Genomic DNA, 26,761 nt, shown 5'->3' on the forward strand with positions numbered 1-26,761 from the left:
TGATATATACCTAATACATATAGCACTTAAACGATCAAGGCTAAAATTAAATGTTAAGATCATCTTATTAATTTTTATGACCTTTGTACTAGATACGTAATATTAAGTCAAGGAACTAAAATCTATCATTTACTTAATTAAACATTCTAAATAAATATTCTGAAATATAATAATATACATATATAACGAAAAGATATACGTTAGTAATAATATGATACGTATATGAGAGGTGATATTTCCGCAAATATGAAATTTAGCTAGAATAAAACAAAAAGAAAATATGAATAAGATACCTACGCAGAATATTCATAGGTATGAAAGCCATCTATTATGCATATTATTGTCTCTATGGATAGGTATACCTTTTATACTTAAAGATTCCAAATAGTACAGCCGAGACTAAATGTATTATTATTTTAATGCTATACGTGACGGAGAATTTATTTTGATACGGGCATGGCTCAATTTTTTTGTTGTGCTTAATTGTTTTATTGCGAAAAGTTGTAATAGTTTATTTCGAGTAGGTACCTACAATTTGTGTTGCTCAAGAAAATATGTTCCGATTTGAACTAGATAACAGCACACTAGCAATATTAATTTTTACATTTTAACAGAAATAGAAAGATGTTTCGTTCAAATATACTTTTACAAGTGCATCATTGAATCTACCAGAGGTTCGGAATGCCCTTTCTACTGAGAAGAACCAGCAAAGAAACTATTATATAGCTAGATAGCTATTATGACGTAGGCATCCGCTAAGAAAGGATTTTTGAAAATTCAACTCCTAAGGGGGTGAAATAGGGGTTTGAAATTTGTGTAGTCTACGCGGACGAAGTCGCGAGCATAACCTAGTTTATTATAAAACTCCGATTGTATGTTTTTTCAGGAGTATTATTTATTATATTTAACAATAATAGGAGGAGTATTTTAACAAAATATAAGTATAAGTAAGTTGATACGTAACATAGCTACTTTCTACCCATAAATCAATAGCATAAATTAAAAGATTAAATAAAGAGACTTTATTTTTAAAACTGTAGTATCGAGCGAACAAAACATAATAAATAGTCATTAGATGCTACCAAGGTACTACGGTGAATTAGTGATGTAAATAATGTAATTAGAATTACCGCTCAACAAAAGACTTCAACGCGCGCGCGTTACATCGTATCGCATCACAACTCGCAGCGCTACGTTTACTACATAGTATCTGATAGGTACCTCTACTACCAACATTCTAACAACTCTATTCTAATACTTTGTGTCCATATTTCAACCATTGATACGAGATTCTAATATTTGTTGTTGTCTATACACATAAAAGGAGAAATTAACTGACTGAAATAAACGTAAACGACTTTTTTTAGAAAATTAAGACTGCACGTAGCTTTTCTCTCTATAAGTGTAGAGTGTACTTAGACCTCCACTTACGATATTCCAACTGGACCCTTCGAATAAATTAGCTGGAAAAACAGCTTTTCTATGTGTTACTTATAATATAGAATAGGATTAGGATATATTATACCTATGCCTGAAATTCTGAAATCAGTATACAAGAATGTTTGGATCTGATTTTTTTAATATTTTAATAATTTATAATAGTAGGTATTAGTTATTGCTTAATTTTTTATATTTAAACCAAAGCTCTACAACCTATACCTAATATACCTACGTTGCCTATGTATTTTATTGTTGTAACATTAATAACACTCACACTCAATTTCGTCCATATAGTTACAATATAATGTAAATACACACTTAAATGTTTTTGTCTATGCATGGTAGGTATTTTTAAGGGCCTGCGCAGACGACGCATTCTTATGGAGAGCAAAATTTGATCACATCGAATAACACACGATAGACGGATATTACGGCGACTGTAGTAGTAAAAAATCGACGAACTTTTGTCCTCCGTGGACAAATAGACCGTCATATTATGCACAAGCCCTAACCCTAACCCAGTTACAACTTGCAATTTTGAAATATAATATCGCAACTGGTTACCGTGATTTGTAATTTTATCATGTAATTTGTAATTGCGTGTGCCCTTATTGATCAACTTTAGCGAATTGCAAATAAAATTTATTACGATATCCTTTCGTATTAAGATGGAAATTGAATCATCAGTAACGTGGCCTAGCGGTCTAAGGCGCTCCGGGCGCGATACCCAGGGAGACGCAGTTTTGAATCCTGCCGGTACCGCAATTTTTGATCTGTATGTAAAAATTCCTTGAAATGTAGGCAAAACACTATCATAAAAATTATAAATCACAATTTACTACCAAGAACTACTTAATTAAAAATTTGGATGCCAAACTAACTAGAATTAAACGTTTAAAGGAATGAGTCACGTCACTTATAACGTGTATCTCCGATAAACCTGTTGTAATCCTTACACGTAGGTCGGTAGGTAGGTATGTGATATTTATGCATATGATACCTACTAAGTCATTTTTATTTAACAGGCGTATTACAACATACACTAAGTTTACGGTTATGGTTATGGACTAAGAGCCCGCGAGGGCCCAACCTTCATATTTTTTTATAAAAGCTGAAAGTTTTACTGCTTGTTGTCCCCAACACAGGGAGGAACGACCAGTGACTTTGAAGTTTGGATCATGGTGGCTTTGGCAGATAACAGGTAACAGAGATGTAAAAAATCTTACGTCAAAGTCTATTTTTTTTACATTTTCTTCGGAATAGTATTACAAATCACGTCATGCATTGCCACACACTTAGTATTGTAGCAACCCCCTGCCAGACGCCCTTAATCTTTTAAACCTTAAGGATGTCTGGCAGGGAGTTGCCAAGATATTATGTGTCTGGCAATACTTAACGTGATTTCTAATACTATTCCGAAGAATATATACAAAATTAGACTTTATACTTTGGCGTAAGATTTTTACACTGTTGTTACCTGTTGTCTCCCAAAGCCACCATGATCGAATCTTGATGATCTCCATAGTCGCTGATCGTTCCTCCCTGTGTTGGGGACAATACGCAGAGAAACTTTCAGCTTTTATAAAATGAGGAAGGTCTGCCCTCGTGGGTTCTCCCTCTATTATAGCAAAGGCTTGATCATAGATAAGATACACTTGGGCTTGATTTGCTCGAAAGACTTGATTGAAAATCTGTATCGATTTATGAAATAGATACTTAGTAAGTAGGATTTAAGTTTTAAAAAGCTTTTTATTTATTTTAAGAGCAGAAACGGGTCTAAAACAATGTAGAGTCCTTAAAACAAACTTGAAATGCTTGAATTTTATGAAAATTTCAGAATATTTTACTCCTCCTTAAGCAGTAGGTACGTAAATATTTACCTGTAAATCTAATTCATTTTCTCTTTAATTAGTGCTTTGTTGTCCATTGTTAACTGGCAAACAATGAAAGACCATAAAACGTTAATGTGCTATAGGACTATGAAGTGACAAGAAAATTTAATAAGATAGTTAAGTAACTCAAGACGGAGATTTTCAATCTTAAGTTAGAAGTAATCAATACAATAGGTACAACCTATTTAATTATGATTAAAAAACAGTTAGGATGCTGTAAAAAAAGTAGAGACGGTCAACTATGAGATCTATCTTGACACTTTTAAATCACAATAATATATCCCAAAGACACTAAGTTATAGATTATTAGCTAATGCCCACTACTTGGTCCGCGTGGACTACACAAACAAAACCCTTATTGAATTTTCTGAAATCCTTCCCAAGCGGGTGTCTTAGTAAGACTTAGGTACCTATTTGTACCTGAAAATTCTTTTAAATGTTAATTGCTAGGTAGGATGACAATATTGTAAAAATAATCTATGTATTAGGTATACTGAACCATAGTAGGTAGACAAGATACGTGGCTAGCATTTTGTTACTGGTTACTAAGAATGTAAGGCAGTGTTGCGTAGTACTGAGGTATAGTTAGAAGGTAATGACAGGAGGAGGAGGGGGGAGGGAACAGCTGGCGGCCACCAATAGTGAAAGTGAGCTGAAGTCGAACGGCTATGGCTTTACTTAGCGCTATAGAACCTACGGATCTATACTTATAAATAAAATTCAAGTGTCTGTATGTTTGAATGGGCTAATCTTCGGAAGGCTGAACCTATTTTGACGGGACTTTCACAGACAAGTGATCACAGAAGGGGATTAACCAAGGAGTAACATAGGCTACTTTTTTAACCAACTTTAAAAAAAGGAGGAGCTGCGTTTGTCTATCTAGTCATTTAATAATTCCTACTATTAACTTTCGAGAAACTCATTAGAGTCCCTGCAAAATCATGTGTCAACCTACGCCTACGTTGGTAGGTATCTACTTATATTAAAGATACTAAATATTGTTAAAATTTTTCGCGACCAACATGTTACAAATCAATATTAATAGGCGGTTTTAACATTTCGAAGCCATTAGCCATAGTACTTACTAATAATATTTTTTTTACAAAAACAGAAATGTGTTATTTATTGTAAGATGGTACGGAACCCTTTTGTGTGCGAGACCGACCCGTATTTGACCGATTTTTTAACTTACGTGATGTTAGAACCACATAGAGATAAGAAACCACAGATATCGGAGAGTATACCTAACTGTACTTAAACGATTAAAGATATAAAACTAATTGATTGCATTTGATTGCATCACAGAAAATTCTGTAGGCTTTATCAGTTCGCTTGCAGAGTTTTTGAATACATAAACTTTAAGGTATAAGTAATAAGCACTTATGTACAATATAAGTACAGATCTGGAAATATAACCTTAGCTAGTGACCTTGAAATAAATATTAATAACCAAAATTAAAGGTGCTTCATTTTAAAACGACCGACATTTCAACAGCTGGTCTAAAAATGTACCTAGGTTGGTACACATAGCACTGGAGCAGATTCCGGAAATGCTGTTCTCATGACGAAATACTCGAAATAGTTAATTTTATTAATATATTCAGCGTTTCTTTGTTTAAATTTAAACAATACAGTATTTATTTTTTGGTTCTATTAGTTTACTTTAAAATACAGGCGTAAGGCCTCACTATTTCATTTCTTACTTTGGAACTTTTGTATATATTTAACCGAAAAAAGCTTAAAATTGAACAGTTGCATGAAAAAAAATTGCATTTCTGTATCATGCGGCATGCCTGACACATCACGAATCTATAATGTACTGAAGGAAAATCAGACTGACTGATTTATCACCACACACCTCAAAGTACTGGATAGATCGAGCTGTGCAGGTAGCTATTATGACGTAGACATCCGCTAAGAAAGGATTTTTGAAAATTCAACCCTAAAGGGGTAAAATAGGGGTTTGAAATTTGTGTATTCCATGCGGACGATGTCTCGGGGATAAGCTAGTTAGGTAGGTCATAGCTCCAAGATGAAAATCTATAGATAGGTAGGTTGGAACAATATGTTCATCTGTATTGAATTAAAGTTACGGGGCGTATTAAACCTGAAAAGCAAGAAGATTGATTTCTATGCGAAATGAATGGAGCCGCAGGTACAAGCCAAATAACGTTCATATATAAAACATGTAGGTATGAGACGATGGAAATCGAATATCGATTAATGATAACTCTACCAAAACATGAATCTCGAATCGAATAATAGGTAGGTTCGTGTTTATTAGTTCTTTGTTTTACAAGTAGGCATCTAAAGGTAGGATAGAGTATTCGGTATAGACGTAGAGAATAAAGTAGGTAGAAGCTGTTTATTGTCCAGCGGGCGCGGAAGTCGCTGACCTTGCGGGCGTCGACGCGCCCTCCGCCTCCGAACTATGCTATACCTACAAACAAACAAAAATCATTGCAATGTTGTATATGATGATGATGATACTAGATAATGCCTGTGACTTCATCGGCATGGGTTTAGTTTTTTTACATTCTTGTGGGAACTGGGAACTCTTTGATTTTACGGGACTAAAAGTTGCCTATAATAAGTATAATTTAGTTCTGCGGAGTTCGTCAATCAGCTGATTAATGTATGCGTTAAACAGAGCGGGAGATGTTAATCCACCCTGTCTAACCCCACATTCAAGGCTATATGAGTCCGAGTAAGTCCTGAATCTCTGTAGATACGTTAATAAAGGAAGGGTCGTGAATTGGCAGCAGACAGACACTTTCGTATCTATAATATTACATAGTATGAACTATATGTATAATATGCATATTCTATAGATAGTTAATTACTGTAAGTAGGTAGTAAATCATTTTTTTAAACCTGATTTCTGAAAATAATATTTATTAAGTAAGTACGTAAGTACTAGTTCTGAAAATTACTAAATAATTTAGTAATTTCCTTGAAGTGTAGGTAAACACTAAAAAATTATAAAAAAAATATAGTTCTGAAAAAATTTAAATATGCTATAAAAGGATGAATGACCGACAATGTACAAGAATAACTACAGTGGAATGTTCAGCTGGACGACTGTAGGACTTGGGTTCAATACATCGGTAGGTATCCTAAGTAACCTCTTTAGTTTTATTTTTACTTTCTATCTAGATGTCTTTAATGCGGCGGCTACTATCTTGCTTTTTTGAAACTCAATACAGTTTTAATAATACTCAAAATAATTTTGTAAAACTAATACATAGGTATTTCAATACTTTTTGAAATCTTACAAAACTTGGACACTAGGATCTTATCATATTCCAATAAGTACCAGCCTAACTTCGCATTTATTTATTTCTGTTAAACATGCTTAAAATTTTATCAAGCAGCAAAAACTTTAAGATACTAACTAATCCGAATCATTTTTCAATTCGTCATTTTTAATTTATTTTATTCTTGTTATAAATATTTTACTTCTCATCGAGTTCTGCACTGATTTTTTGCCATTCTACTAGCTATAAACATCGTATAAATTGATCACAAAACTGTCGTCTTAGAACGTTTAAAAAACAGGTTTCATCGTTTTCAATGCTTTACAAACAGATTGAATCAGCATTTCGAGAGCAAAATATTATAAGACAGGAATTATGTTATCTTGTATAATGTTTTCTTATATTATGGTTTCTTATCTTATATTAATTGTTGTGAACTTCATTATTTGAACACTTTGTTAGAACTTGAAACAGTAAAAATATTAGTAATCATCATCATCATCATGATCAACCCATCGTCGGCTCACTACAGAGCACGGGTCTCCCCTCTAATTAAAAACGCTTTTGGCCATAGTCTACCAAGTGTGGATTGGCAAACTTCACACACCTTTGAGAACATTATGGAGAATTCTTAGGCATGCAGGTTTCCTCACGATGTTTTTCTTCATCGTTAAAGCAAGTGATATTTTATTACTAAAAAACGCACATAACTTCGAAAAGTTAGGGGGCTGGAATGGAACCCCCGACCTCCAATTAGAAGGCCGACGTCCTAACCACTAGGCTATCACAGCTTAATTAGTACCTACCTAGTACATCCCCGTAAATAAAAGTAGAACTTCAAGTTCTTCAAGGTCTCACATCTAACACCCTTGCAAAAGACATTAACGCGTGCGCGGCACCACGTACATTATAACATAATAATTAAAGCTAAAATAGTAAGTAATACGTAAAATGTAGCCCGATTTCTTGCGAGTTGCGACGAAGTATATTTTATTTGAGTTTTAGACTGCATCATCATTTATGACTTACCACCAGGCATTGCAGTCAAGGGCTAAATAAAAAAAGAAGTTTTATCAGTCATCATAAAATATTCAGGCATCACTGTAAAGGTTTGGCCAGATAGAAAGCATGGCGGCACTCTGTTGTAGCATGGCAGAGCATCACACTATATTTTTATCATCTTTTAGTGTTTTTACCTACATATCAAGGAAATTACTAAACAATACTATAAAGACGTGTCATCATCATGATCAACCCATCGCCGGCTCACTACAGAGCACGGGTCTCCTCTCAGAGTGAGAAGGGTTTGGAACATAGTCTACCACGCTGGCCATGTGCGGATTGGTAAACTTCAGACACCTTTGAGAACATTATGGAGAACTCTCAGGCATGCAGGTTTCCTCACGATGTTTTCCTTCACCGTTAAAACAAGTGTTATTTCATTAATTAAAACGCACATAACTCCGAATAGTTAGAGGTGCGTGCGTGATCGAACTCCCGACGTCCGATTAGAAGGCGGACGTCCTAACCACTAGGCATAGCTATGCGCACTTCTCAAGTTGAACGCCTTCATACAACTTTGTATTACAACTTCTACTCGTTGGACATGTAGCAGATGCGCGTAGTTGTCGCCGGGTTGTGTGTCTGTCCATACCTTTAAGGTCGACTAGAATCAACAATGTGGTATTGTTAAATTTGTTAATTCGTTCAGTACGCTTAGTATAAGATTTTACGGCTCACCAAACATTGCTAGAATTCGAGAGTCGAACCACAATACCATCAAAAGTAAAATGGACCTAAAGAGACTTGAATTGAAGTCAAAAAATCAATGCTACTGATTTTAATTTCATGTTTTAAATTCAATTTTAAAGTTTCCGCTTGGAGCGCTGGCTGTAGATGTGTAGACAAACTTGAGCTTTAAAATAAGGCAGTTAAGATCCAGTTTACTGTAATGCGGAAGGTTTTCGACACTCGAATACTATCAACGATGGTGAGACATAAAATCTTGTACTAAGCGTACTGCTTATCTAAAAACCGTGCGAAGCAGGTAGTATTTTCTAATAACATCAGTTTAATTGTTTCAGCAGTTAGCCAACCATGGCGACTTCAGGGGGGAAGTCGCGGCGAGAGGAGATCAGCGACAACTCTGATGATGAGCTATTGCCGCTGGCCAACGACACTTATGGCGGCAGGTTAGTGTTACAGTCCTCATCATCCATCACCATCATCAACGGATAGACGTCCACTGCTGAAATAAGTCTCTTGCTGGGACTTCCACACGCCATGGTCTTGCGGACACTGAATCCAGCGGCCACATACATATTATATAAGTGATGAATATAGTCTTAGATTATAATGATAATCTAGCTCCTAGACTCTAGAAGAGACTCTAGAACAGTAAGGTATAAGTAAGATTGCTAAAGAAATAATTTTAGTCATAAACATAATAAATCACGTATTTAATACACTGCTCCTAGCTAAAGGTGTTTCTAAACATATTATTTAGCTAAAAGCTTAACCATTTAGAACTAAATCGTTAAAATAATAGTTAAGGCATTATTATAAAGGCATATAGATTCTAAATTAATATCTTACCACTAACTCAATTATTTTTAAAAGCTTTCTGTAAAAGTTTCAAAAGAGAAGCAGCTGATTTGCTACTTCTAAGTCCCGCACATTGCTTATGCGCGTGGCCGCCATTTTAGTGACGTCAGCACTAGACTGAAGTTTCGAGCTGATCAGAGCCAGATGGTATATTTTTACTTAAATTTATGTCAAATGACGTCATTTTAATGTTAATGAGACATGGTTCCAGCGCAATAGCAATTTGCGGGACTTATACCTACAATTAAGCTTGCCCACTTCTTTTAATTCTTGGTGAGAACTTTTCAAATATGAACGTGGCTATATAATGTAATTAATTGTGCTAGTTCTTGGAATTTGTTATGAAATCCATTCATTATCTCCATATCTAACTACTTAATTGTAGTAGTTATCTCCCTTACCTAACTTTGGTGCAAGAGTTGACTAACCCTACCTTGTACTAAATATTGAGTTGATAGATGAAGCTAGTTGAGTTGATAAGCCAGTCTAGTCTAGAATAGGTGCATCATCCATATTCATACTAATATCATAAATGCGAAAATGTGTATGTGTGCTAGCTTTTCACGGCCCATCTGTTCAACCGATTTTAATAAAATTTGGTACAGAGATAGCTTGCATCCCGGGGAAGGACATAGGCTACTTTTTATCCCAGACAATCAAATTTAAAAACCTAAATCCACGCGGGCGAAGTCGCGGGCATCCTCTAGTAATTTATATGATTCAAACTCGCAGGTTTTTAAGTAAGGACATTCGGTGACCTCCCTGGCGCAGTGGTAAGCTCTGTGGTCTTGTTAGTGGGAGGTCCCAGGTTCGATTCCCGGCAGGAGTTTGGAATTTTATAATTTCTAAATTTCTGGTCTGGTCTGGTGGGAGGCTTCGGTCGTGGCTAGTTTTTTTTTTTTTCACTACCGGCAAAGCCGTGCCGCCAAGCAATTCAGCGTTCAGGTACGATGCCGTGTAGAAACCAAAGAGGTTATGGGTTTAATAAAAAATTGCCATACCGCTTCCAGATTAGCCCGCTGCCATCTTAGACTGCATCATCATTTACCACCAAGTGAGATTGCAGTCAAAACCAAGTTTGTATCTGAAAAAAATGGCAACCATAAGGCGACACGCAAGAGACGCAAGTCGGATTATTAGTAGGTACTGAAAATAGAAATGACATTAGTCGAGTCGGTCGCATCGACCGCGCTGATGAAATGCAAATGAAGTCAATAGAGTTTCGCGCGTCCATTTATTTGAAAATAAATAATAACGTAGTTCCTGGTCATCTTGCCATAGAGTACGATCACATTAACAGAACTAAAGCTATGTGCCCCAGTTCGATTAAATATTTACCGAAAAGCTTTCTTTTTCACTACTCATAAAATATTTAAAATTCCAACAGACTTCCTCGTTCACGTTTCTCTTGTAACTGACTCTACATAAAGACCAATTGCATGATATCATCGTGTTTACATTTGCAGTAAACACGTCACGCTTAACATACCATCTTTCTAAGGTCATAAATCAACATAAATGCATATTTTCACTTTGTACACAAAAGGGAAAATTGATATTGTACCTTTTTTTTAATTTTTTTTTTTAATTCAGATAGGTACAGGTTAGCCCTTGACTGCAATCTCACCTGATGGTAAGTGATGATGCAGTCTAAGATGATGGCGGGCTAACCTGGAAGAGGTATGGCAGTTTTTATTGAACCCATACCCCTTTGGTTTCTACACGGCATCGTACCGGAACGCTAAATCGCTTGGCGGCACGGCTTTGCCAGTAGGGTGGTAACTAGCCACGGCCGAAGCCTCCCACCAGACCAGACCAGAAATTTAGAAGTTATAAAATTCCAAACCCCTGCCAGGAATCGAACCCGGGACCTCCCACTAATAAGACCACAGCGCTCACCACTGCGCCAGGGAGGTCGTCAAAACCTACCTACGTCAATTTGCGGATATCACTGATTTCTGTACGTTGTTGTAGATTGCGAAATAGAGTCATAGTCATAGTAGTAGAGTAGTGAAACAAAATGACAAAAAAATTGTCTTGTTAAGTTTGAAGAATTGGCCTTTCATTAATTCGTCCCTATCTACCTACTACTTACCTAGATTGCCATTTAGAAGTGAATAACAGAACTTGTTTTCACATCCTAAAAATATTCAAGCATGAATTTGTCGTTGGCTCGTTGCAATTTCCATTCAAATGGTTCATCTGTACCGTGTACGAGTAAACATAATGTCATTGCCGTTTGCGTATGATAAAATATACCTACATTAATGTAGCCTACATTATATGAGCCAATAGTCTTAGGAATCATCCTAATGTGACATGTGGTAGGAGCGTCACGCAGTCATCTCGATAGGCATTAAATTCCCATTGACTACACAGTTGAGTTACACAACTGTGTCGTCATTAGAAATATTGCTACAGCATAAATACGTCATGTCACTGCTCTGGCATTCCTGGGTAGGTAGGTAACCCTCATCATCAGCCGATAGACGTGCACTGTTGGACATGAGTCATTTGTAGGAACTTCAACATGCCACGGTCTTGTGCCACCTGATTCCAGCGACTCCTTGGATAGCATCTGTCAACGTTTTGCGTTTTCCGGTGCAAGATCGTCATTCTAGCGACTTGCGACCCTATCGGCCTATCGTTTTTTCCAACTATGTGCCACTTCAGCTTCGCAATCCGTTGAGCTATGTCTGGTTCTGATTCTCCTACGATCTCCTCATTTCTGATGTGATCTCGTAGAGAAACTCCAAGTATAGCTCTCTGCACCGTCCGCTGAGTGACTCTCAGCTTTCTTCTGAGACGGAAAGTAAATGAAAGTAAGTAAATGAAATTAAAAAAAATATTTTGTTTCCTGTAGATCAACTTATGTAAAGTATATTATGTACTTATTACTGAGAAGAGATGCTAAGAAATTGAAAAGTGATTCAACTTTACATGACTCTTACGAAATATTATGATATGTTAAGCTCAAGACAGATTGGAAAGCATATTCTATTGAGAAGAGAAGGTAAAAAAATCAGCAGTTACTCTTTCCAAAAGGGATAATTCTGCATAAACTCTTTCATAGTACCAAGGCAGTAGTTGTCTTTCTAAGGAAGACATACCTATCTAAAACAATTTACAAGCAGGCAACTATTTACAAAGAAATGACCTAAGAACAGGTTTTCAATTAACAGCCTTAAGCTTTTTGTGTAAAGCTGTTCTAGACAAGATTTTCAAAGCGTGTGGTGGCCCGGATGCGTGATCGTCAAATTTTCTTTTCAAACAATAAAATGGAAGGACATGTACTTCGTTCAAAGTTAATCAAGTGGCTAATCAATCTAGTCAGTATGATAGATAGTAACTAAATCCCCTTTTTCGTAAAATAATAAGTCGGTGCTCGGTAGTGTACCGGTCATGTCACAGTACAATAACAGTGAGCGAATGCATTCAGGTACCTTGGCGGTACTTTCCTTTGTGAATTCGTTAGAATTCCTTTTCAAAATAGCTGGGTTCCTGGGGTAAACAGTGGTTGGCTTTTTTCGTCCCGTCCCATTATAGGTACTCGCGATGTTATTTAATGAATTTTGCCAATTAGATCTCGCGCAAGCGTAAGACTAAGGCTGATCGAACAAGTATGAAATTAGGGTTTTCCGAAACGGGATGAGGGAGATAATTATGCCGCCCAAGTGCTAGACTAGAAATTCTAGTCTCTAGCCCATTCTAACCATCGTCCCGTAGCATTGAGATTATCCCTACGCTGTTAAAACAGCCTTGATATCAAGTTATGGGGGCTGCACAGAGTTGGTCCTTTTATCACGCTGAGAAGCGGTTATATCCTCGACTGACAACTAGTGCCAGGAGCTAACTATGTGGGCTTAGAGCCCGCCCCATGTACCATGGATTTTGATATATATAAATTGTTATGGTATGGTTTTTGACTTGGCCAAGTCAGGTCGAACCAACTCATTCGTGCTGGGGAGGGCGTGTTTGGTATGCCCAGACGATGCCGCTAGCGGTTGCCCATCAGGAACAGCCAAGCTATGATAGTCGAACCCAAAGGTAAGACGATATGTATATATATATGTTGTCACTATACCAAATGCCATTCGCCCCGTTATGTACTTAGACTCAGATGAAAAGTATGTTTACTTAGCACTTTCAACTCATTGAAGTCCCCAACAGCAGCTAGATCCTCCTCTCGTTTCAATGTCGTTGTATCGTACTAAAGCTAGCAATTTAAATTATGTGCTAGTACAGTATTTGCAAACGGTAGCTTACTAAGGTGGTAGCATTCTATCTTGTCTAGATTAAGATATCTACAGAGACCTATTCCTGTATTAACTAGCTATGGAAGGTATTGGAAATAGCTCTTTATCCTCGGGTTAGTATGAGGTTAAGTTCATCAATAATTCTAAGAAAGAAATGAACCTTGTGTGGCAAAGAGGTAGTTAGTTCCTCTCGTCTATTGTTTCACACTGTCTATTGTCTCTATAATGCTAGGTAGGGTAACTCATTTCACGAAAGCGTCAAGCGGTAAGGGCTCATATCACATAGGTAGGTAGTAATAATATTATTACATTGAGCTATAATTTAATCTCTTGTTTGACTCAGACCATAGATCGATGTAGCCCCTTATCTCTTGACCTCTTTTGAAAAACCAGACTAATATTATAATAAATGAAAGAGGTTGGTTAATTCAAAATCTATTTATTGTACTTTACTTTGTTAAATGTATTAGTCAAATCTCTGATGGAGCAAAACTCTACTCTGACCATTGGAAGAAAAGCCTTTTATGTTATTCCTCTAATGGTCAGGCACTCTATTCAAAAGCCATGCTACATTTTCAAGGGAAAATAGAGTGCCAACAAAAAACCCTTGGGCTGATGTTATATACACATTGTATAACTAAATTACAATTATGTACAATAATCTTAGAAGTACAGTCTATAAGCTACAGTCTTACGGAACCTTTTTACAACTCATGGAGACACGAAATACAGACATGTTTTATTACAGCGAACATAATAATCATATCCGAGGACATCGTAAAAGCAACCTATCTTGGCTTTCACAAATTTAACATTTCTATGTTAGGTATTTCCGGATCGCGGCTAGGTCTGTAACCACTAACCCATTGGGTGCACTTGACCCATGCTTCCTTGAACATTATACAAGCCAGCAGTATTAAGAAGATTAGAAATAAGCTCAGACAAATTTGATCTAAGCCATTCCAGACTTGTAGAGGTAATTTATTATCCATGTCGATAGTATACTCGCTTCTATTACTTTGAAAATCACGTTCTATATTTAATTCCGGCAAGCAATTATATGTTGTAATTTTAAGAGATCCTCGGATATTACATAATAAGACAGTTTAAGTTGTACATTACCCATAGACTGGAAAGTGTAGACCGTCTTGCTTAACACTGGCTTTAATTAATTTCCACTTATCGACTTTATACAGATATTAAGGATAAAAGGTACCCGGACAAACTCGTTAAACAAAGAGATTTTAAGGAAGGAAGGCCGCTCGGAAACGTAGAGCTTCGTCGTGGCACTCCCGCGTCACACGTCACACTTCTGTCCCCTTTGCGAGGTTGATTCGAACTCTCCTGTGCGACTCCTGCGCTCCCCCTTGCCTGTCGTCTCCCCCGCTTCCGAGTTTGTCCCCTCTCGCTTCCTCCAAACTATCGCCTTCTCTGTCAACAAAAGTCACTCGGCAGAAAAAATTCTCTAGTTGCAATGGTAAAATCTGGACCAGCATCTGTTTCGCATTTTCGTACCCTCGAGCGTAAAAACTGTATTCAGAACTATCGCTTTATGGCGCCTTGCCCGTTATTTATTGCTATGGGAACGAATCACTTTGGCCGTTTCTTATTTTTTGTTTGTCTGCGTATAGAGTACTAAAATGTTTTTTGTTCATTAGAATTTCTAGAAGGCAGCGAAAAAAAAAAAGATAAGTTATTGCCGACAGCATTATACGAATGCCTTTCTAGGAACTCAGTAAAATAATAAAATAATGTTTCTATTTTGGTGATGCCGTGAAGGTGCCTACAACACACTCCCCCGAAATAAGTTTATTTTTCCTTTTGTACTATATTCCTTGTATTTTGCAAGGAGTCAAAAAAAAAAGAAACTCTATTTCACTAACTATATTTAATTACCTATTTTTTTTTTTTTTTTTTTAAAAGTCAATTCTATGTACTGTTCGCCCCGGCAGACGTGACAGGTATTCTTTCGTGCGCACAAGTCTCAAAAAAACCTCACTCCTTTCTTGTTGTGCTTTTATTTTAAGTGTCTCTATAGTATCGGAAAAGGTGGATGGCGTTATAGTTTCCCTTTATCTCATTGGTATGATAGCCGGATTAATTTGCTGAAGGCGTCTTGCATTACGAATATGTATTTGAACCCGAAACGTCCTGATGGCAGAGGGCCATAAATATCGCAAAAGACTCTATCTCCTACCTCATTGGCTATTACGGTTTTAATCGGACCCGTGTGTGTTTCTAACGCATGTTTAGACTTCTGACATGTCTCACATGACCTTACGACTTTTCCTATAGCGCGCGACATATTTGTAAAGTAGTATCGCCGTTTCATCAAAGCATAAACTTTATAACGTCCAAAATGACCTATTTCCTCATGGACGCTAGTAATTAACTTCTTCTGTAAGTCCTCGGGGACATATAACCTTAAGGTGTTTCCTTTCATATCGGTTTTATATAAGACTCCTTCCTTAAGTATATAGTACTTGGATTCAGATGTGCCGACTACATTCATACGTTCGACTATTTTGCTACCGAGCTTATCGTGTCTCTGAAGGCTACCTATTTCTTTCCATTGATCTCGTATTACTCGTTCTAACGATGCCCTAAACAAATTCATTTCAGGACCCGATGCTTTGTTTGTTAAGACATCGGTGGTACCTGCTATGTGTCGTGATAACACATCTGCCACCGTGTTTAACTTCCGTTTCACGTGCTCAACAGTGTAATCAAAACGTCCTATGTAATGCACCCAGCGTATCATCCGTGCGCTCAATAACTTACACGTTTGTAGAAATACTAAGCTCTTATGGTCTGTTCTTATCACTAATTTCGCGCCTCTCAAGTATGTTTCGAATTTAGACAAGCTAAATATGATAGCCCATAACTCTAATTCCGTCACTGTCCATTTACTCTCCGCTAACGTAAGTGCCTTGCTACAGAAACCTAACACTCTCTCTTCTCCCTCATTATCTAGTTGGAAAACATATCCCGAGACACCTAGGTTACTACTATCAGTTTGTAAATAATAGGTATCCTTCGGATTTGGATGCGTTAAAAGTATCGTATCTATAAATAGACCCTTGACCTTCTCAAAACAATCATTTATTTCTTTCGTCCACGTCCATTTCGTACCGAGTTTCAAAAGATTACAAAGCGGCCTAACTACTTCGCTATACTTGGAAATGAACCTTCTATAATAGTTAATTACATCCAAAAAACCCCTTAATTGTTTTATGGTTCGAGGTATGGGAAATTTTAATATGGCATCTACCCGTTCAGGGTCCATACCCACTCCGTTCGTGTTCACTATATGGCCTAACAGCTTCACCTCGTCACATAAGAACCGACATTTATTTAGTCTACCTGTTAACCCTGCTGCTTCTATTCTATCTAGTACCCGATCTAGGTGCTCTAGATGTAAATTGATGTCGCCTTTCGTGAATATTACAATGTCATCTAGGTAATTCACACAGAATTCACGCACGCCTTCCAATATGATATCCATGGCTCTAGAAAAGCCCGCTACAGATGTTTTCAAACCTTGAGGTAACAAGGATAAGTGTAGGTACGTCCCATAAATAAAAATCCGGTATATTTCCTCGAATCTTTATGTAACGGTATTTGAAAGTAAGCATTGTTTAGATCGATTAAGCTAATGTAATTCACCCCGTGAAAAGATTGTAAAATCTCAGATGTAAGAGGCGGGGTCTCTGCGTCTCTTATCATTTTCTTATTCAACTCGCGAGCGTCTAACAAGAGTCTTATTGACCCGTCGCGCTTCCTAGTAAAGGTGAGTGGGCTGCAATACGGTGTGACATCCTGCTTTATCACTCCCAAACCTTCTAACTCGTCTAGTTCCGTCTTAACCTGTTCCCTATAGGCCAAAGGCACTGGATAACTATGCCTTGTAAAGGGTTCCTCATCTGTTAGTTTGATAATGTGTTCGTATCTGTCTGTTAGTCCTAACTTCTCTACAAATATTTTACAGTGTTTGTTCAACACAGGCAATAAGAATTTCCTATGTTCATTACTTATGTTCGATTTTTCCAATTGGGATTCTATAATTTTCTCACTACCTATGTCCCTACTCAATACTCTCTGATCTATTGTTCCGGAATCTTGATCTAGAATCAAGTTAATTGTGGCTGCATTCAACTCTCCCCCTAACCTTTCAATCTCGCAATCAGAATTTAGCCTAACACAAGACCTAACTCCTAAATGTTCTATGGTCATCGTCCGTTCACTCCCACAGTTAATTATCCCTTTTACTCTTTCTAACCAATCATAACCTAGTATTAACGATCTAGGCAACCGTCGCATTATTAAAATGGGTGCCTCGACTAAAGTGTTTCCCAATTGGAATTCTATCAAAACCAACCGGTTGGTACTCTCGCTTCTAGAACCAAAAGCTCCCTGAATCTGTAAGGATGGAATAGCGATTTCAGGTAGCGTTCCTCTCTCTCTAACAATCGAATCGTACAATTCTCTAGTCATTCCACTAATCTGACTTCCTGTATCTATGAGGGCTCTTACAAGGTTGCCGTATATCTTAACACATACCTCGGGTAATTTAGGCAAGGAATAATCGATACCTACATCGGTAGACTCACTATCGAGGTCGTGGAACATTGTATACAGTTTCACACTATTCCTTACGTCATGCTCACACTTGGCTCCTCTCTCATAACATTCCAATACGTTGTTAAACTGATTTTCCAATAAGATTGCTATGCCTCTGTTTTCCTGTTGGGAATCGAACCCTTCGGAAATCGCACTAACTCTCAAGCGTCGTTGAATGCCATTCAACTTGCCCCCCAGACTATGCCCTGGTTTCCAGCCGTTGTTAATTAGAATATTGTAAACTACGTTAGCCGCATCGCGCCTCGTGGTCCGTTCACCCCTTTCGTCACAAAACGTCAAAACATTGGACCGCGTATGTGTGGGGAAATCTAGTTTTTTGCTAGTGTGTTTTCCTCCACTGGTTTCGGTCCGATACCGCTACCGCTTTCCTTCACAAACGCAACAGCCGGTCTGTTGTTTACATTCTCGTTTTTGTTGAATGTCGGTTTACCGTAATACGATCTGTTACCTGCATACCCCCGACGGTATCCACGTCCTCTACCTGCATTAGAGTTACCTACTCGCCTGCTAGTTGATATCGTTGCAACGACGGGTTGTGCCGGGATCGACCTACCGTATTGTCTATCTCTATACGTTCTACCTGACGCGACCCGCGCAATACCTTTCGATTTCTCGCTAATGTTTTGTTCAAGACTTCGTAAGAAATTTATACCATCCATTATGGTCACCTCGCCCTGTCGTGTAAACCACAAGCGTTGCATGTCTATCGGAAAATGTCTCATGATGGAGTTAACTAAATCTCTTTCACTGAATGCGATTGTTAGTGATTGCATTGACTCAGCATAATTTGCGAAATGTTCCGACATAGACATCCCAGACTCACTAGTATAAGTCGCATTAATCAGTTTATACCTAACTGACTCCTGGATTTGTTCCGTCCAGTAAACGCGTCTAAAATCCGTTTCAAAATCTGTGAAAGTTACCCAATTTTTTGAGTAAAGATCCATGACCTTTCGTGCATGACCCGTAATGCACCCTAACGCGATGTCTACACCCCGATCAGACCCATTTACTGCCTTAATATATCTATTCAACTTCTTCAAAAAAGTTATAGGATTGGTCAATGGTTTACCATCAAAGTTAGGTTTATTTATAGATGGTTGTACCACATATACGTTTCTTGTCCCAGTGGATGACGCGTTAGGCGCGTTCGAACCTGAGCTGGTAGGTTCTTGCCTATCTAGACTACAATTATCCGATACATTGTTAGCCTCGCTCGATAGAACACTCGTATTATCTACTGTTGCTAGGGTTTGCAATTTTTTTTCAAATTCGCCTAATTTTTTCAAAATCAACTCTAAAGTCGAGTTGGTTACGGTCTCATTTCGCGTATCCGTTCCTATCTCGCCGAGCTCTGATGTTTGGCTAGTGGATGGTCCGGTTTCTACGAATGTCCCTACCTGGACTTGGGTTTGTGAGACCTCTGGTTTTTTCCTAGTATTACGTTTTACCTTGCTTGGCGGCATAACTATTTGTTATTATATTCTCTTTAAAATTGCTCTACTGTTGCCCGGCGGTTCCGTTACTCCGACAAAGTTCGGTTTGTCCGTTTACTCACGCCTACTTTGTTAGTAGTTAGGTAAGTTGAGTACAGTGTTTACGCTTGGAGTTGGCGAAGTTACAGATGTAATAATAATCTTAAGTATAGATAAAGCTTAGTCTAGGGTTAAGCAAGGAAACAGGTTCCTGGGTACCGCCGCTCCTTAATGATCCTGTAATAGATACATCTTATATAAGATATGCAGCTTCTTTATGCTCCCCCTATATCCTAGGATAGCTTGTAAATGTTATAATACATTATAATTAAAATGACAAGTACACCAGCTTGTTGGAAATTCCTGTAAATTGTACATTTCTAAGCATAATCATTATATATGTAATAACATGCAATCTGTATTTTGTCTCTCCATATGTTGTTTGCAAATGGTCCCTACTGTTTCTACGTTGTGTATATCATATATATATATATATATTTTTTTTATTTATATCCAGTCGTATCGTTATTTCGAATACGTATCTGGATCCTGGTCTTGCGGTACCATTTTCTGTGGTGGCCCGGATGCGTGATCGTCAAATTTTCTTTTCAAACAATAAAATGGAAGGACATGTACTTCGTTCAAAGTTAATCAAGTGGCTAATCAATCTAGTCAGTATGATAGATAGTAACTAAATCCCCTTTTTCGTAAAATAATAAGTCGGTGCTCGGTAGTGTACCGGTCATGTCACAGTACAATAACAGTGAGCGAATGCATTCAGGTACCTTGGCGGTACTTTCCTTTGTGAATTCGTTAGAATTCCTTTTCAAAATAGCTGGGTTCCTGGGGTAAACAGTGGTTGGCTTTTTCGTCCCGTCCCATTATAGGTACTCGCGATGTTATTTAATGAATTTTGCCAATTAGATCTCGCGCAAGCGTAAGACTAAGGCTGATCGAACAAGTATGAAATTAGGGTTTTCCGAAACGGGATGAGGGAGATAATTATGCCGCCCAAGTGCTAGACTAGAAATTCTAGTCTCTAGCCCATTCTAACCATCGTCCCGTAGCATTGAGATTATCCCTACGCTGTTAAAACAGCCTTGATATCAAGTTATGGGGGCTGCACAGAGTTGGTCCTTTTATCACGCTGAGAAGCGGTTATATCCTCGACTGACAACTAGTGCCAGGAGCTAACTATGTGGGCTTAGAGCCCGCCCCATGTACCATGGATTTTGATATATATAAATTGTTATGGTATGGTTTTTGACTTGGCCAAGTCAGGTCGAACCAACTCATTCGTGCTGGGGAGGGCGTGTTTGGTATGCCCAGACGATGCCGCTAGCGGTTGCCCATCAGGAACAGCCAAGCTATGATAGTCGAACCCAAAGGTAAGACGATATGTATATATATATGTTGTCACTATACCAAATGCCATTCGCCCCGTTATGTACTTAGACTCAGATGAAAAGTATGTTTACTTAGCACTTTCAACTCATTGAAGTCCCCAACAGCAGCTAGATCCTCCTCTCGTTTCAATGTCGTTGTATCGTACTAAAGCTAGCAATTTAAATTATGTGCTAGTACAGTATTTGCAAACGGTAGCTTACTAAGGTGGTAGCATTCTATCTTGTCTAGATTAAGATATCTACAGAGACCTATTCCTGTATTAACTAGCTATGGAAGGTATTGGAAATAGCTCTTTATCCTCGGGTTAGTATGAGGTTAAGTTCATCAATAATTCTAAGAAAGAAATGAACCTTGTGTGGCAAAGAGGTAGTTAGTTCCTCTCGTCTATTGTTTCACACTGTCTATTGTCTCTATAATGCTAGGTAGGGTAACTCATTTCACGAAAGCGTCAAGCGGTAAGGGCTCATATCACATAGGTAGGTAGTAATAATATTATTACATTGAGCTATAATTTAATCTCTTGTTTGACTCAGACCATAGATCGATGTAGCCCCTTATCTCTTGACCTCTTTTGAAAAACCAGACTAATATTATAATAAATGAAAGAGGTTGGTTAATTCAAAATCTATTTATTGTACTTTACTTTGTTAAATGTATTAGTCAAATCTCTGATGGAGCAAAACTCTACTCTGACCATTGGAAGAAAAGCCTTTTATGTTATTCCTCTAATGGTCAGGCACTCTATTCAAAAGCCATGCTACATTTTCAAGGGAAAATAGAGTGCCAACAAAAAACCCTTGGGCTGATGTTATATACACATTGTATAACTAAATTACAATTATGTACAATAATCTTAGAAGTACAGTCTATAAGCTACAGTCTTACGGAACCTTTTTACAACTCATGGAGACACGAAATACAGACATGTTTTATTACAGCGAACATAATAATCATATCCGAGGACATCGTAAAAGCAACCTATCTTGGCTTTCACAAATTTAACATTTCTATGTTAGGTATTTCCGGATCGCGGCTAGGTCTGTAACCACTAACCCATTGGGTGCACTTGACCCATGCTTCCTTGAACATTATACAAGCCAGCAGTATTAAGAAGATTAGAAATAAGCTCAGACAAATTTGATCTAAGCCATTCCAGACTTGTAGAGGTAATTTATTATCCATGTCGATAGTATACTCGCTTCTATTACTTTGAAAATCACGTTCTATATTTAATTCCGGCAAGCAATTATATGTTGTAATTTTAAGAGATCCTCGGATATTACATAATAAGACAGTTTAAGTTGTACATTACCCATAGACTGGAAAGTGTAGACCGTCTTGCTTAACACTGGCTTTAATTAATTTCCACTTATCGACTTTATACAGATATTAAGGATAAAAGGTACCCGGACAAACTCGTTAAACAAAGAGATTTTAAGGAAGGAAGGCCGCTCGGAAACGTAGAGCTTCGTCGTGGCACTCCCGCGTCACACGTCACACTTCTGTCCCCTTTGCGAGGTTGATTCGAACTCTCCTGTGCGACTCCTGCGCTCCCCCTTGCCTGTCGTCTCCCCCGCTTCCGAGTTTGTCCCCTCTCGCTTCCTCCAAACTATCGCCTTCTCTGTCAACAAAAGTCACTCGGCAGAAAAAATTCTCTAGTTGCAATGGTAAAATCTGGACCAGCATCTGTTTCGCATTTTCGTACCCTCGAGCGTAAAAACTGTATTCAGAACTATCGCTTTATGGCGCCTTGCCCGTTATTTATTGCTATGGGAACGAATCACTTTGGCCGTTTCTTATTTTTTGTTTGTCTGCGTATAGAGTACTAAAATGTTTTTTGTTCATTAGAATTTCTAGAAGGCAGCGAAAAAAAAAAAGATAAGTTATTGCCGACAGCATTATACGAATGCCTTTCTAGGAACTCAGTAAAATAATAAAATAATGTTTCTATTTTGGTGATGCCGTGAAGGTGCCTACAACAAGCGTTGTTCGTAAAAATGTGTTCGGTATAAAGATTGAAATTTATGGATTTCTAGATTCAAATAAGCAACTAGTTTTTTTGTATAGATACCTATATACGATTCATTTTATGGTGTAACGTACGATAAAATATCTTCTTTATTTTAGAGATACACATTCATCTAGTTACTATACATTTTTCCTATAAGCCTAAACTATATTTTTTTCTTAAATCATATCGAATCGTTTATATCAAGTAGTCTACTTTGCAGGCACTTCTGATAAGTTAAAATTAAAGCCTTCCCACATTTCGGAAAATGATTTCTAGAGAAAAGGAAAAGGATCTACTATGAGTTCCTGTCTATCTATAACGAAAAACATCAGTTGAGCAACGGGTGTTTTCCTTATACATAGTTACACGTTTCTGATAGGTGAAAACTCTCCCATTTCGGAAAGTAATTTCTACTGAGAAAAAAGGAACTAAACCAGTTGTTCTATTGGAGAGCTAATGCGTTTTTATTTTTTTATTTGAAAATTGCTTAAACTAAGTATAAAGCGCTTATTGGCTTTGTGTTTTTGCCGTGTCGACTTTAGGTTTAAAAAGAACAATAAATAACGTATCACTCATAGGTTTTATAAACGGCTAGAGGTCGGCCGCCCGATCGGTCACCGCCTGCTGCCCGGAACCCGCTCAAATGCCAAGGTTGTCAACTCTGACGACACAACTTTCGATCGAGTGCGCCACATTTTTGCGCCCCACTTCTTCTGCGCGTACACTGTGGCTTAGTTTATCTACTTCTTATTTACTCGAGCATTTAGAAAATAATGCTAGATAATAATCTCTGTTTACTTTTCAAACTGTTTTTTAGGTTCACTCTTGGTATAGGTATCAGTTTTATTTCAAATCTTGCAACGGATTTTTCTATTATACCTACTTGCTTTTTCTATAGAAAAAAGCACTGAGTTCTTTGAGGGACGTGTGACAATGCATATTAATCGATGGTGATTGTTAAGCAACGTTGACCCAAGACTTCTGGATGGACTTTGGACTTGGAGGTTCGAAATTGGCATTTTCGTTCCCTCCGTGCCTACTTACGTCGTACGTACGAGTAGATACGTTAAGCCTTCGTTTAGTATAATATCCAGGTTATTATCACTAATATATGATAATAACTGTAAAACCTAAGAGTCCAAATCTCGTTCTCTTATTCACTCGAATACCTCTAACATCTATCTAGGCATCTACTTCCGAGTTGTATGCAGAAGGATTTTTGAACCCACTGCATTATGATCCCAATTCCCAAGAGAACTTCTATAATTCCTCCTCATAGAGAGTGCCCAGCTAAAATTCAAGTAGATAACTATAGCTGATTCATAACGCGAGGACTGGTTCTGCCGATTGTTAATTTGTATTGAGGGTAGAGACATATAGAGGCACACGTATAAAGGGTGTATGGTAAAGAGAACTAAGTTTATATTTTTATCGTTGAACTTTTCAGTTCAAAAGTTTATTTCTACCAAACAAAAATCACATTTAAATAAATGCAAATAAGTCGTATAATTGCTTGGTAATTTTAATTTCTACAGGTAGATTGTACATACCGGGCACGAGGTTGTGCGTGCAAGGAATATTAGATCACAACGGGTTCGGCCTAGCTGTTTTAGATTTATTTTTGTTCGTAAACAACATTAATCCGCTCCCATTATATTTTTAGAAATACTCCTTGCATAGACTAACGAATTACCACTTTTTGCCTAACTATAAGGCATCTTTATATCTAATTGAAGAGGAACCGATTTTTTGTGATAATCGGAAATTGTTTAAGTAGGTAGATAGGTATAAGGAGTTTAAGAACGACAAGGTAGGTACATAGATTCCTTTCGAATGTAGCGAATTTCCTACGATTGGTATGTACAATTTTTGTGTCAACGTTTTTTAAGCTATAAAGTATATATTAATAAAAAATCAGCCAAGTGCGAGTCAGACTCGTGCACCGAGGGTTCCATACTCGAGTATAATATTTTTCGACATTTTGCAATGTTCCATAAACTAAAAACTATTATGCATAAAAATAAATAAAAATCTGTTTTGGAATGTACAGGTAAAGCCCTTTAATACCCCACTTGGTATAGTTATCTTACTTTGAAAATTGAAAATACTTATTTTTTTTGTGATGTAACCCCAGATACACGGTTTTCGGATTTATTCCTTTACTTGTGCTATAAGACCTACCTACCTACCCATGATAGGTCAACGGGAAGTACCCTATAGGTTTTCTTGACAGACACGACGGACAAACGGACAGACAAACAACAAAGTGATACTTTTTGTTTGAGGTACGGAACCCTAAAAATCCTTACCTACTATTAAGATGGTACAGGAAAACTTAAAAATGTCAAAGTTAATGCACGCTGTGAGTCGGTAACAGCGAGACCTACAGGAGTCGCTTTTGACATGGTCATTTACCGCTGAACTTCGGACGTGTATTTGAGAGGATGTTTCGCATACTAATAACTTTTCTAATTCAAACTTTTACTTGAAACTTTGAAACAGTGGTATGCTGGAGTATTTTTAGCACGATACTTCTGTTTTTATTAATGGTATCTTTGCTCGTATATAATGATAATACTTACTAGTTGTCTCGCCCCGGCTTCGCTCGAGTGGATTTTTTGTTCCGAAAATCCTGAAACATGTAGTTAGGTACTTACGTATTTCTACACTTTTACCCAAAAGTTCAAATACCTATACCAATTTCCAATTTACCATTTTCCAACTTAAAAATGATGGACTCTCAAGTCTCATACAATCTTTTATGACACATTTGACACATACTTAGTTCGAAAAAAACCGGCCAAGTGCGAGTCAGGCTCGCGCAATGAGGGTTCCGTACTATAGTCGTATTTTTTCGACATTTTGCACGATAATTCAAAAACTATGATACATAACACCACAATTTAATTTTTTTGTGTGATGTAACCACAAACTCACGGTTTTCAGATTTTTCCCCTAATGTCAGCTATGCGACCTTCCTTCCTGCCAAATTTCATAATTCTAGGTCAACAGGAAGTACCCTGTAGGTTTCCTGACAGACCGACAGACAGACAGACAACAAAGTGATCCTATAAGGGTTCCGTTTTTCCTTTTGAGGTACGGAACCCTAAAAACCGATAGACATTGGAGTCCACATAGCGACCTCGCACCAGAAATCGCAGCATTGGCAAACTCCTCCATTTATTAGTAGATTAGTAGGTACCTAGGTAGGTACTTATTTATAACCGAGAGCCAGAGATTTTTTGGTATTAATTCGTCTTTGCATCTGCCACATCAAAGAAAGGATTTTTGAAAATTCAATCCCTAAAGGGGTAAAATAGGGGTATGAAATTTGTGTCGTGGACAAAAGCTAGTTTAAAAATATGATACCTACGTGCAGTATCTAGGCAACTCTAGTCAAGAACGCCTTTCGCAAGTTTTCGTGAGCTGTAGAGACATTGTATATTGAGCGATCTATTGTTTATATCGAGTTAGGTATGACTACTATTGTAGGCTGCCTTTATGCCACTAAGCATACAGATTATAATAGTGTAGCAATGTGAGATGACGACATACAAGCTAGTAGACTCGGCTTGCTGCAGTCAGCATGCGGGCCGGTCAGAATCGTGATTTTGGGAAGGTCAAGACCTTTTTTGTTGCTTTGAATAAAATTGTTTTTTTAAATAAATCACTAGCGTCACTAGCTAATTCCCGGCATGGGTTAAATACAAATTGCAATGCACTGGCGCTTAATTTAGGGTATTACTAGCTGATGCCCGTGGAATTAGGTTTTCTAAAC

The 26,761-nt window shown here is 37.6% G+C and overlaps 1 protein-coding gene and 1 long non-coding RNA gene across 4 annotated transcripts in view; one reads left to right on the top strand and one right to left on the bottom strand.

Moving 5' to 3' along the window:
• The window catches only part of LOC138402988 (uncharacterized), a 320,130-nt gene that overhangs the window by 219,353 nt on the left and 74,016 nt on the right, over nt 1-26,761 (bottom strand). The gene's annotated exons all lie outside the window — the stretch shown is intronic.
• The window catches only part of kkv (hyaluronan synthase-like protein kkv), a 47,014-nt gene that overhangs the window by 2,443 nt on the left and 17,810 nt on the right, over nt 1-26,761 (top strand). For 2 of the 3 annotated variants that reach the window (XM_034972919.2, XM_034972932.2), the window contains exon 2: nt 8,677-8,781. In XM_034972919.2, coding sequence (XP_034828810.1) covers nt 8,687-8,781 — 95 coding nt within the window. In that variant the 5' untranslated portion in view covers nt 8,677-8,686. Of the gene's footprint in view, nt 1-8,673; nt 8,782-26,761 lie in introns of all 3 variants that reach the window. The other variant, XM_034972925.2, reaches the window with a different exon arrangement.

This window comes from Maniola hyperantus, chromosome 1 (genome assembly GCF_902806685.2).
Source record: "Maniola hyperantus chromosome 1, iAphHyp1.2, whole genome shotgun sequence".
In the NCBI taxonomy this organism is placed as follows: domain Eukaryota; kingdom Metazoa; phylum Arthropoda; class Insecta; order Lepidoptera; family Nymphalidae; genus Maniola; species Maniola hyperantus.